General features: G+C 45.2%; 1 protein-coding gene across 9 annotated transcripts in view; it reads right to left on the reverse strand.

Moving 5' to 3' along the window:
- Window positions 1-13,246, reverse strand: part of DGLUCY (D-glutamate cyclase) — a 77,221-nt gene extending 63,975 nt beyond the window's left edge. For 3 of the 9 annotated variants that reach the window (XM_036991809.2, XM_036991803.2, XM_036991811.2), the window contains exons 1-2: window positions 13,029-13,229; window positions 10,561-10,767 (exon numbers count right to left, since the gene is read on the reverse strand). In XM_036991809.2, coding sequence (XP_036847704.2) covers window positions 10,561-10,624 — 64 coding nt within the window. In that variant the 5' untranslated portion in view covers window positions 10,625-10,767; window positions 13,029-13,229. Of the gene's footprint in view, window positions 1-10,560; window positions 10,782-13,028 lie in introns of those variants that run through there. The other 6 variants (XM_036991808.2, XM_036991805.2, XM_036991807.2 and 3 more) reach the window with 6 other exon arrangements.
- Between the last annotated feature and the right edge of the window lie 504 nt (window positions 13,247-13,750).

The following is a 13,750-nucleotide window of genomic DNA, read 5'->3' on the forward strand; positions in this document are numbered from 1 at the left end:
TAATATTCCTTTCTCTTAAAAAAAAAAAAAAGCAGTTCCTGTGTGGTGACCTCCAATGAGTTCTACACAATGGTATAAAGGGCATATCAAAGTGTGGGCAAAGGGTCTGTTTGTGTTTATACAGAGGATCAAAGCCTAATTTGGCTACCCAGAAAATGAACTAAGATACGATATGAAGAAGAACTTCCAACATCAGCACTCTCTGGAAGAGTCATACCAGAAGATGATCATCAAAAAACCTCAACAAAGATGCAGGTGATGCTGCAGTTGTAGCTGCATCCATCCCAGCAGTTCCTGGACTTGCCATTGAAATGAAGAAGGAGATATCTAAGCTGGCCTGTGCATACAGTAAAACAACAAATTTGACTGGATCTATACTGTTGGAACTCAACCAAGAATTAGGAGAAGTGCAAGTTCCAAGCGCTCCAAAATCTTACAACTACAGACTATCTACTGTTAAAAAGAACATATGCAATGTGAACAGTTCCCAGGAATGGGTTGTTTTAATTTGTCTGATTTCTCTCAGACTGTTCAAGTACAGTTGGACAATATCCATCATATCATAGACAAATTTTCACAAATGCCTAGGGTGCCTAACTGGTTTTCTTGGCTTCACTGGAGATGGCTGGTAATTATAAATCTGCTTTGGTTATGTAACTGTATTCCTATTATGTTAATGTGTGTGCGCAATTTAATTAGTAGTTTAAAACCTATACATGCTTAAGTTACTCTACAAGAAGATATGTCAAAGAAATAATCAATCCTTCCATGTTTTCTTCCGTCTGCTACCTCTATAGCTTTTCTTCTTCCTTCCTAATTACAACCCTTAAATAGAATTCGTGCCTCATTATCGAATTTACCAAGTATCATAATTCCTCCAAGTGGTAAAGATACCTCAAGACAAATGCTGGGCATAGAAGCCACAGGGCATAAATCTGCAAAGAAGTAAAAAGCTAACCTTTTCAAACAATATGGCTTCTCTCTCACTTACCAACTTTACATCTCCCTGTATGGCCCCGAAAGATGACTGGTTAGCCAGAGACGGGTAAGATTCCTCAAGGGAGGAACAACCTAAGACAGGCACAGTCGCAGGGGGGCCATCAGGTGAGAAATTGGGGATCAACAGAGGTGAGGCTCAGAACCTCACCCCCCCTGTTTTGAGAGAAATCTTCTGCATCCATGGATGTTTTAATGCCCTTGTCTAGCTTGGATTAACATATAGTCTACAGGCACACACCTGATCATCTATATCTGCTCTCTTACAACACTAAACTATGTTTTCTACCTTTATCTTGCATCTACCTACCACTTCAGCATTTTATTAAAAATAAAAATAATAATAATAATAAAGGGAGAAATGTCAGATCCACATATAAATCAAGTATAAAAATCAAACGAATATTCATATTTGACCTGATTGTTTATATTTCATAATGCATGATCAAAACCGAAAGTTTCTGTGATGACTGCCCTTGTACTGTTCACCATGTAAGAACTTATTCACTGTGTAAGAATTTGTTCACCATGTAAGAGTTTGTTCGTTATGCTTCAGAAGATTGGAGATTGATGAGAATTAGGCTGGGGGTGGATTAATGATTGTGCATTGAGCATTGACTCCCCGATACAGAATTTTATTGTTGTTAACAACCATTTGATCAATAAATATGAGAGATGCCCTCTCAAAAAAAAAAAAAAGATTAAGTGATCTTAAATTGGGAATAAACAAACATACGAGTACAGTAGTACAGAGTAGCATAACTCAAAGTGTGGTCTGTGTGTTGGTGGCCATCTTTGAACTGCTTACCACAGGCCCAGGATCAATACAGACGTGAACAGTAAGCATTTAGAAATTCTGATAGCAACTTGACAAAATAAGTTTATGTTTACTGAATCTAATAACAAATAATTGGGGTCTTTATTTTGTGTATCTTTTCAAAATGTCACTTCTCTAGTAATTTTGATTCTACTTACAAAAATACTGATCTGCAGTGGATTGTGGGAAAAACTGAAGTGCAACACAGAAAATCTGAATGCTCAGAGAAACCAAATGACCACTTGTGTATGTAAAGTGGTAGAGAGGGCACTGCAGATGTATGGGGGCAAAAGTAAAATCAGGAGCTGATGATCTTACAGCAGTCACAAAAATCAAAGCCAGGGAGATTGAATATTTAAGCCTGAAAGATTAAATACTTAAATTTGAAAGACAAAATAAGGCATTTTTAGAAGAAAATAGAAAAAGAACATATGACCTCCAGTTGAGAAACGTTTCTTAGACAAGAAAAATTTGACAAGAAAAATCAAGGCAATCTCAAAGTGCAAGCAGAATCTGACCATATAAAACTGACATAAATCCATAAAGAGTTCTTATGACTCAATAAAAAAAATACCAACAGCCCATCAGAAAATCAGAGGAAAGACATAAATAGGCATTTCACAGAAGAGAAAAAGCAGATGGTCCATAAACATGAAAAGATTCTCATTTCAATACTAACCAAATAAATGCAAATTATAACCATAATGAGACATAGTCCACACTCAATGGACTGACAAAAATTAAATTTGACAAGAATGAGTTGAACTACAACACTATCATCAACTGTTAGTGGAAGAGTAGATTGTTATAATCATTTTGTGAAAACAATTAGTTTTATCCAGGAGAGTTAAAGATGTGAGTACCCTTAAACCTAGCAATTCCACCCATTAAATATACATGCCAAAGAGGAGAACAGATATATGCTATGTGAAATAACCAGATGGTGGACTATTATACAGCAGTGGAAATTGAGCTACCGCCACACACATCCACATAAATATTCTCAAATATATAATGTTGAATGAAAGAAGTCACAGAAGAACATATATTGCATGCCACATTAAAAATAGGCATCCATGCTCTGCGAAGCCAAACAACATACTGGTTAGAAATTAAAGAGTACGTGTGTGTGTGTGTTTGTGTGTGTGTGTGTGTGTGTAGTGAAACTATAAAGAAAAGCATGGGATGGTGAACACAGAATTCTGTAATTTCCTTCTGATAGAAGAGTATGTAACTGGGGAAGAGTGTTCAGAGGCCTCTAAGGAACTGACACTATTCCATTTCTCAACTTGTGTTGGTGGGGATGCAGGGGTTTGATTTACAGTTCTTTAAGTTGAACCTGTGGCTTATAGGTATGTATGATGTATTTCACAGTTTTTAAAAAATTAAAAGAAAGGATAAAAAGGCTCCAAGTGATAGCTAAGAATGCAGGAAGAGGGTCACATCCCCTGAGGGAGCAGGCAAATGGTAGGCAGGCTGTCATACTCTTGACCAACAGGAAAACACAAATCAAGAACCTGCTCAGAGACCTAGTCCTTGAACATTTATTTTTGTTTTCCCAGCATAATTTTCCTTTCAAAAACTGCCTTTTCCCCAACCCAGAGAGGCTGTCATTCATGTGGCATTACCTGTCATATCAATGGGGGGCATGTGATTCAGACCATCTAATCAAGGTATTTCCACTTGTCTGGCCTCAGTGGTTAATACAGGGATGTCAGAGGTTGCACGCCAGCCCGGTCAGAGCCGCCCTGTGCTTCTGTTGGAACAGTCAAGGAAGAGGTGGGATTTTGCTACATGTAAATGAATAATAAGCCTAGAACTCCATGAAAATCAGCCTGAAAATGAAGTCAGCAGAGAGGAAAGCAGAAAGGAGGACTGGAGAGTCACAGAGGGACAGAGAGAGGGAGCAAGTGAGAGACAAAGTCCTCATCCTATCATTCAAGTCTCTGCATCCAGCCATTCCTGATTCCCATTATGTAGATAGTTGCAGATCCAATTGCCATCAGTGTCCTAAGTAATATAGGACTTTGTACCAGGAATAGGGCTTTGTAAGTGACAGACCCTAATGTATGGAACTGGTTGTACTGGAGTGGGGAGCAGGGCAGCGTGGACTGCCCCCTCCCTCACCATGAAGTGAGCAGTATCTGTTACGTGGAGCAAAGTCACTAAACTCTCTCCTGTTGAATCTGGTAGGTCAAACCATATGCTCAGGGATGTTGGAAATTTAGAGATCTTGTTTTTTAAGAAAAGCCATTTTACGAGTGCATTGGCAATTTCTTCAGCCTTTAATAAGGTTCTATAAGAAAAGAGTCTTGAGTCTCAGCTGGCCTTTCTGAAAGCAGGGAAAGTGGGGAAAAAGCCACAAGATCCTCTTTCTGTCTGTGCTCAGTAATTCAACTGAGCTGAGAGCCAGAAAATCATCTTTCAGGATTGCAAAAGTCAAACCACCCCCCCCTCTCCCCCAGGCTGATGTTAGTGCAAGCACAGGCTGGAAGGAGGAGAACACAGTAGGAGATAAGAGAGAAACCCTGGGGGGCTTCTCCTCCAGCAGCCCCTGCCCAAGCTCCCTGCCTGACCAAAGCGCCAATTACCCCTGCTGTAGACAGCTGGCCACCGCAGAACAGCCTGGGGCAAGTGGCCTGCTTAACCCTGCCTCCTTTCTCTCCCCCACCAAGTGTGTCCAGGGCAGAGGCCAAATGGCCAAAGTCTAAATGAAGGCTGGGGGAGGGCAGAGCACAGAGACAGTTCTTAGGAGACAGACGTGGTGAGGACAAGGTCCAGATTCCAGAGCATGACTTGACTGCATTCCTGCTCTGGTTGCCAGCTCATGGACTTATCAGAAAACTAACTGCCCAGCAACTGCCTAGGAGTTTTAGACAGCCATGCTGCCAGAAACAAACCGTAACACAAGGTTACTCAACTGCTGGGGCCAGCCTCAGATCTCTGTGCTTACGTCCTCAAGGAGTGGCCTGCTAGGATACAGTTTCTAGAAGGGACATTCTCTCTGATGCCGCTCATGGAGGGTAATGGACAAGCCGGAGTCGTCCAGAGAACAGAACCCCAGGCGCCCCTGGCTAATTGAGGAACTCAGATCTTTCAGTAGCTATGAAGTGGCTCCTTGCCAGTCCTCCTCTGTAGAATGTTGGACAAATGACCTCAGTGTGCTGTTCCCTTCTCCCCTTTACTAAATGTGAATGGCTTTTACTCCAAGTATCTTATTTTTATTTTTTTCTCTACCATTAAATGTTGGGTGTTTAAACTAATCACTTAACTGCCAGCTGACAGATTATTAAAAATGACATTCAGACCCGACCAAGAAGAATCCCATCAGCCAGATGTGCTTACATGCGCATGGCTCGTACCATGTGGAGTGGTGCGTTTCTGAAGTTGTTGCTATGGGGGAAGGACAGGGGGGGATGCTAGGTGGCCAAGGGGCTATGTGTTATTTTCTTTCTGCCCTGCTATAGGTTGAATTATGGCCCCCTCAAAAGTATGTCCAAGTCTTAATTCCTGGAGCCTGTGAATGTGATCTTATTTGGGAAAAGGGTCTTTATACAGGACTTAAGTGAAGGATCTTGAGCTGAGATCATTATGGAGTAATCAAATGGCCCCAAATTCAGTGACAAGAGTCTTTATAAAAGAAAACACAGAACAGGAGAAACCCAGAGAGGGCAGTCAGGTGACAAGGGAGGCAGAGCTGGGAGTGATGCGGCTGTAAGCCCAGGAACATCAGGGATTGCCTGGGGCCAAAGCAGAGGGCAGAGGTGAGGAAGGACCGATTATTCCCTAGCATCTTCAGAGGGAGTGTGGCCCTGCTGACACCTCTGCTTCAAACTTCTACCCTCTGGAACTGTGAAACAATACATTTCTGTTGTTTTTAGCCACCAAATTGTGATTTGTTGCAGCAGCCTAAGAAACTAATATACGACCACACATTTTTATGGCTGTCCCTCCCCTGGGGGGACTGTTAATCACTATCTAAGATAGGTCACACTAAGACCAATAGGTGACCTATTAAAATATCCAGTCCCCTTGATCACAGTGATTTGAGGATGGTCACTGCAATGGACTGAATGTTCATGTGTCCCCCAAATTCATACATGGAAATCCTAACCTCCAGTGTGATGATATTTAGAGAAGGGCTTCTGGGAGAGCATTTGGTCATGAGGGTGGGGCCCTCATGCCTGGGATCAGTGCTCCCATAAACGAGACCCACAGAGTCCCCTTTCCCCTTCTGCCCTGTGGGGATGGAGCAAGAGGACAGCTCTCCATACGCCAAGCAATGCGCTCTCTCCACACACTGAGGCCGCCTGTGCCTTGATATTGAACAGCCTCCAGAATTGTGAAAGATAAATGTTTATTTGTTTAAGTCATCCAATCTTTGGTACTTCTGGCAAACCAAAGAGACTAAGATAGTCACATGACCCAAAGGAGGCAATTAGTTATCCTTTAAATTTGTATAGCTGTTGGCAAAGAAGTATTTCTTGCTCTGAAATTGGTAGATGCAAGGACAGTGTAGATACTGTAGCCATTTCTGCCACCCCACAGGGAGATATCCTGAGCCTGAGAAGGAAGCCAACAGAGAAGTAAGCAGGGCCAAAGGTGTAAAGGGAGACACAGGTATTCCGACCATTCCCAGCCCTACACACGGCCATACCTAAATACACATTTCCCTCCAGACTTTTTGGGCAGTAAATTCATCTTTTTTGCATAGGTCAGAGTTGGGGTAGTCACTTGCAACCTCCTAGGTTCTGATCTGCACATTCTGTCAGATATCTAGTCCCAGCCTCTGCAGAGTCCAGCAGAAGGAGAGGTCCCACTGGGTGATAGGGATACGGCTCCTGACAGGTATGGCTCTCATGGTCTGGGCCATTGGACCATCCTTAGTTCACACAGCTGGACAGTCAGTCAGTTGCCTTATTTGAAATGCTTGATCAGCAGAGACTGGGAACAAAAATCTCAGCCATTCCAAAGAGCAGATTCAGCAGCAGGTAAATTTCAAGTACAGGAGGTAAAATTGCATCATAACAAACAATGAAGGTGTATGTAAAACATGCAGATTTGCTTCTGTTCAGCCACAGAATCAGAATGACAACCACCCCCTGGGGAATATGACACTTTCTCTGGCCTTGCCACATCACCTCCCACCAATCCTATCCCCAAGCCCCAATGTGCTCCAGGTTGAGGAAGGCACTGCTGGCCACAGAAAGCCGAGTCTACTGCGATTTAACAAACAGCTACCCACCGAGAGTCTCCAGTTCCTACCTCAAGCCTTAAATCCTGATGAACTTTCTACCTCCCCAGGCCAAATGCAAAAATACAAAGAAATCAGAAAGCCCAGAGAAAAGAGGAGGCAGGAGAGAGAAGGGACACACAATGCTTAGCTCCTTGGGAGTGACTTAGGAAGGAACAGCTGCTTCACCCTCAGTGGGCTAGATGTGCAGCTTCTAAATGTCTGATGATTAAGGCCAATTGATACTTCTATTAAAAAAATCATATATACACTGAAGAGTTGTTACAATGGACCTCAACTTGATGCATAGGCTTTGTGAGTGAGAGGTAAAAGTTTCTGAAAAACAGTGCATTCCTTTACTATTTATAGAGCATCTTCCGTGTGTCAGCAACATGCCTAAGTAGTAGAGCTGTTAATGGGGAAAGAGGCAAGTGAAATTGTGATGACAGTACCAGGCAGGTGGGGTCTGGGAGGTGTTGCCTGTGCTGAGTCTTCACAGACAACTGGAAGTTAGCCCCAGGAGGAGGGCAGAAGAGGACACTGCTGGTGAAGGCACATCCGGAGGCACGAACCTGCTGCAACCCGAGTGGTTGGCCAGCCTGGAGTAAAGATGGAGAGGGGCTGGAAAGGTAGGTAAGGCTTTGATCAGGAAGGGTCATGCAATTACCTGGAGGAGTGCGAACTTTGTCTAAAAGCTCTGGGAGCACTGAGAGCAGAAGGATGCCGAGAGAGGACGCTGACAGTCCTCCAGGGGAGGATGGAAGAGGAGAAGGTCCTCAAGGGCACTTGGTTAGATATGTGAGAGAAGCAACAACGGCTTTTCCCAATGGTAAAGGGAATGAGAGGGAGGGAGTTCAGGAGCTAAAGGAGGCAGACTCCCCAGGGCATGATTCCTGATGGAACTGTGAAAGGGGGACTCCAAGGCAATTACTAGATGCCCTTTTTCTGGCACGAGCACTGGGGTAATGGTGACATTCCTGAAAGTAAAGGACACAAGAAGGGTAAGTCTTGGAAGGGCGCGATGCATTTGGCTCTAGAACGCTCAGGAGGAGAAGCCTCTGGGACAGCCACCAGCATGGGTCCAGGAGAAGCTGGACCTTCAGGACCAGATGTCAGGAGGGAGATCTGCATGGAGGAGGGAGGGCTGGGAGCTGTAAGTTCATGCACGGCTGAAAACACCAAGGGCAGGGAAGAGGGCAGGACGGGCAGTGGGCAGGACAGAGAGACTCAGGGAACATTCTGGAAGTAAGAGGACAGGAGGTCTCTGCAAAGGAGATGGAAAAAACTGTCCAGCAAAGCAAGGTAGAGACCTAGACAGTAGAGCCACCTTGAGAGCAAGGCTCAAGATGCAGGGGTGGGCCATGGCACCCATGCTCCAGAAAGATGGGGTCAGATCAGGGAAGAAAGACACTGGGTGGACCTGGTGTGTGGGTGTCTTTAATGACTTCGGTCTGGGCATTTGATCATGGGAGCACAAAGCAGATTGCAGTGGGTGATGGAGGACTGAGTGGGCAGGTAGGCAGTGTAGATAGCTCATGCAGACGATTCTTTCGGTAAGCTTGGCTGTGAAGGGAGAGCAAAGGGAAACTGAAAAACGTTAGAGATAAGGGATTAAGAATGGGGTATTTTTCACGTTGGAGAGATCAACCATGTTGAAAGATTGAACACAATGAGAAATGTTGGTAGAGAAGAGGCTGAAGGTGTGAGCGATAGAGAACAACAGCTGGAGGAAGGTTCCAGGGGAGGTGGAGGGCATCTGGAGCCCGAGGGGAAGGTCAGCCGCGGGAGGAACATACCTCTTCCCTGGCATGGGTGGGATTGAGAAGAAGAGAAGAGATACTGGGTGGTTGCCAGGAGGCCGAGAGAGTTTCCTGGGGCCTCAATGTTGTTCAGCTTTATCAATGGACAGGATGGCTTCTCTGTCAGTGATGATGACAGACAATGAAATGGAGGTTCAAAAAAGCATTGATGAAAGAAGAACATTCGGGAGGAGGTACCAGTGACAGTGGGACAGGGAAGTAGGTAGGAACATCTGGAAGATTTTCCTGGCAGCCTAGGAAATAATGACCCAGATGGCTCATTCCTCCAGTGGCAGTCAGCACCCCAGGAATGGGCAGGGCAGAAGCATTCCAGAAGTGGGGTTCATCTCGGTGGGTTCACATAGGATAAGTGGACAAGAGTTAGAGAGAGAGAGAGATGCATGGTAGAGAGAAAAACTGACCACCAGTCAAAGGAAGTTGACCCCTGAGTTAACAATAGTCACTGCTTCCAGTGTCCAGCAGAGAGGTCAAGGTCACTTCTGTGTATAGACTAGATTCCCTTTTCAACAAAGTGACCAGAGGTAGACAAGGTCATGATGGAAAGAGCAAGATACTTAGAATCAGACAGACATAGGTTCCAAACTGTCCTTATGTTTCCCTTCCTCAGCTCAACTTTTTGTGTATAATATATGAAAATACATGCTTTGCAGAACTTGCAAGGATTGAATGAGATCATTAATGTAAAGGACTCCTGCTAGACTATCAACTCCACTAGGTGACTGTCTTGTTATTTCAGTGGTCTAACTTCTGCTTCTGGTAAGTGCCTGCCACACCTCAGGCCTCAATAAATACACATTCCTTCTTCATCTGTTAGGCTATATCCATCAAAGCACCTTCTCTGACCCTGGAGTAAGGTCCCTGAGACAACTGGCATTCCCTCCCTTGGCCCGTCCAATCTCATTTACTTGCCATGATAGAATGGAATATTGGTCCATACTTCTTTTCATTCACTTAGTGATTTCAGGAAATTATGCATCCTGGATATTGAACTCTAAGACTCCAGAGATTCAGGACTATGTGGCTGCTTATCCACCCAATAAACAAGTGGTCTGGCTTCTTTATCACAGCCCTGTGGGCTCATAGTCTCTGATGAGGTGGGGAGAAGGTTCCCTCCTGAGCACGTGCAAGGATGGACTCCAGGGCACTGGATGGAAGACAAGTACCTTTCCTTAATCATCCACCCAAGACTCAAGATCACTTAGGATGGTGACACTCTAGAGACAGGGGAGAATGGAGTTTACATTGCATATTGAAGAAGTTGTCAAAAATACAAACAGGAAAAAACAAAACAAAACAAAAAAACCAGAGTGCAGTGCCACACTTGCCTGGAGGTTTAGAGTGGGAGGAAATAAGTGCCCAGCCCCGGGGGCAGTCAGTTGGACCCGCCTGTAGGACACAATCACACTGTCACCAAGAAGAGCAGGGGAGCTGAGAGCAGCCCCTGGATTTTAGTAAAGAAATCTAAGAGTAAACAGGCATCCAGTAGACAAGCAGAGCGCAGGAGAGCTGAGGAACTGGCAGGCATGAACAACTTCAAATTCAGGTAAAAGTGTGTGTCTGGGGCAACATGGCAGAAAGGCCACTGACTGTCCCCAGTTTTCATTCTCCCTTTCTTCCCCTTAGTATGAGAACTCCTAAATTTTAGTTTGGTATATTTAGTGAACCCAGATAGAGACTATATTTCCCAGACTTACCTGTAGCTAAGAGCACCCATGTTCCGGCCAGGGATATGAGTGAACAGCTTCTGAGTTGCACCATTTAGAAGAGGGCTGTTTGCCCTCCACCTCCTTTCTTCCTCTTCCCTCAGGCACAAACAGAAGGTAAATGTGGTATTGAGTCAGCTTTGACTATGCAGAAGAGGAGGACACGTAGGCAGTGGGCAGCAATGTGCGAGAAGGAATCTGGGTGACGGTGGAGCAAAGTCGTTTATCTGTCCTGGACTGACCATCTACCTCTTAGCTATTAGGTGAAAGACAAATACACTTCTATGCTTTTTGAGCAAATGTATTGTCTTTGTGTTACAATTTAGCTGGTACCCTAACACAGAATGTTTCCCAAAGGTACAGAAAATAATATTTTAGTACTGATAATAACATTCATTGAAAGCTTACTGTGTGCCAGGCATGGTTCTAAACACTTGACATGTAGCATCTCATTTAATCTGCATGACACTCCAAGAGTAGATGTTTCTGTTTTACAGAAAAGGAGGCACAGGGAGATTCCACATTGTCTAGAGATTCATAGCTATTTGAGTGGCCGAACCAGCAGTCAAATAAGCCCTCTGGATAGACATCATACCCTTAGTCACAAAAAGCATAACTTCTTACAAGTCCATCTAGTTTAAAGGACACAGCTTAGTCTTCCAGAGAGCTTGGGCCAGAATACTAACTTTTCTTCACAATTCCTGCAGGACCAAGCAAGTCATTTAGATTCTCTACTGTTGGTTTTCTCCAAGAGATCACAGAAACAGAACCCAAACTACCAAACTCATGGAAGGATAAAATTAATTCATGTATGTTTAAGAAATGCTTTGAAAGCTATAAAATGCAGCACACATTAAATATTTCCTTAAGGCAGGCTGGGAAATCCTTAAAACCAAAATAACAAAATGCACTCAAAAAAATTTTAATGCAAGTACCATCTAGCAATCTGGCAGACGGCCTGGAAACACTGTGAAATCTGTTAAGGAGAGGGGTATGTTTGGTTTTGTGCATCTGTCATCCTTGACTGAAAAAGGGAAAGATAAATTGAACTTAATTGAAAGAGAGCATACCTGTGTGCCTGGTGTGTGCATGCGTATGTGCGCACATGCACACACACACACACAGGCTCAAAAGAAAATCATTATTATCAAGACAAGGAGTAGCAGCTGTCTGCGATGCCCCCAGGAGCCAGGCAGGTACAGAAGTTTGCTAGTGGGGTGGGCAATGCCAAATGCTTACAGGGTGAGTGGGGATTTGGGTAACAGGCAGCTCCAGCTTAGTTTCAGAGGCACATGTAAAATTACTCCATTTTCCAAGGATGTTCAAATTTATAAATAAAACATGTCAAGGGGCCACCATTTGACCTCCTGGGACTCAGCCCTGTAGACAGAAGTCACATCTGACCCTTTAAGATGCTTCATCGTAATTATATACAAGTTACAATTCTGCTTCCTCCCAGCCGACCCCACCCTGCCCTGCCCTGCCCCACGGTGCCTTCCTCTTCCTCCTTCTTCACCTGAAGTCCACCCCTTTCTATTGGCTTCTACTCTTGGAGATCTCCTTTCCTTCCTTTTAGTTTGTACCCAGTTACCTTGAAGACACAAGGTGGTGTCCCACCTCTGCACGCCAATCAATGCCAACATTCTTTTTCTTTCAACACAGTCTCAACCTGCTACCTGCCCCCGACACATGACCATTTTGCATGCGTTCTCATGGAGTAAGGTGGATTATAGTTAACTCTCAATTGTCCACAATGAAGGAGGGGTCAAGGAGGCACAGATATTGCTAGACAGGAGACATGCAAAAGTCACAACGCTTTGCCTTTAAGTCTGGGGGCATACAGGTCAGAAGCACTCCACTGCAGTCACCAGCACCACACTGGGCCTGGCTTCCCAGTGAACTGAGACACCTAGAGAGACCTTGAAGGGGATTTATGGAGCTCTGCCTCCAGCCAAGGTGGGGCTGCTGACCCGGCTGCTCCCTCACCTCCAAATTTCCTTTCTGTGGGTGCCCAGGAAACTGACTGGCTGACTGTCCCTGTGTCTGCTGCAGCCTGGAGTCCCTTCACCCCCACTGCCACCCCCACATTGTCCACTGGCTTCATGGTCTCATTCCCAGCAAGCTTGTGGTCCAAAGACAGACTATTACCTCTGACAGTTTTCAGTTTCACTTTCTTTGCTTGCAGGTGACTGAGGGGGTTCTCAGGGTTGTGAAATGGACCTAAAGGTCCACGCAGAATGGAGGACAAAGAGGAGAAATGCTACCCACAACTGAGGTGTTGTCACTCATCAGGTGCTACCTGTCATGAGCTGAGCCCTGAATTAGAGAGGACACAAGCTCCAGTGGAGAAAATTTCTGGGAATTGGCTTTGCCCTGTAGCCCCACAGACCCTTCAGTTCCAAGGCTGGGTCGGGTGTGTGGATGTCGCCTGTGCAGCATTCTGTGCCCGCCTGACTTACTGTTTGTTTGGGACATCTGGACTAGGGCCACAAACAGTTCCTCTCTGTTTCCATGGTCTTGCAGAATGTGTGCTTTCTCCGTAAAAAGACATAAAGGTCCCCTTTCTTCTGCTCACCCGCGCCACCGGGGTTGGGCTGCAGGGTCCGGCTCTGCAAGCCCAGGCCAGGCCCAGTGCTGACTCTCGTGGCCTAGCTCTGCAGCCTGTGCTCACGTGGCCTGTGCGTTGGCAGTGGCTTCCTTGGCAGGCAGCCAGTCCCAGTTCTTAAAGCTGCAGAGCCTTCAGTGCCTGGGTGGACCCTGCAAGCCTGCATCCTGTCTTCCCTGCAGGAGTTCGCCTGCCCTCCCTAGAAACAGGCATGTGTTATAGAAGGCTTTATTGCCCTTGAAAAATCCTGAAACCTGGGTGGCAGTCCCAGAAATCCTGATGTAATTGATCTAGGGGTGCAGCCTGGGCATCAAGGATTTTCAAAACTTCCCAGGTGACTCTAATGTGCAACCAATCTTGGGAATCACCATCAATGCTTCAGTGTGTTCAGGAATCGCCTGAGGATCCCGTTAAAATGCAGATCCTGATCCATTAAGTCTGGGGCTGTGATTCTGCATTTTTAACAAGCTCCCAGGAGACGGAGTTGCTTCTGGTCCACGGACCACACTGAACAGCAGAGGCAATGGTTGGGCCTGCCTCCTGCTACCCACACTTGGAGGCCTTGCTAAGTTTTTC

The sequence above is a fragment of the Manis javanica genome, chromosome 8 (genome assembly GCF_040802235.1).
Source record: "Manis javanica isolate MJ-LG chromosome 8, MJ_LKY, whole genome shotgun sequence".
In the NCBI taxonomy this organism is placed as follows: Eukaryota; Metazoa; Chordata; class Mammalia; order Pholidota; family Manidae; genus Manis; species Manis javanica.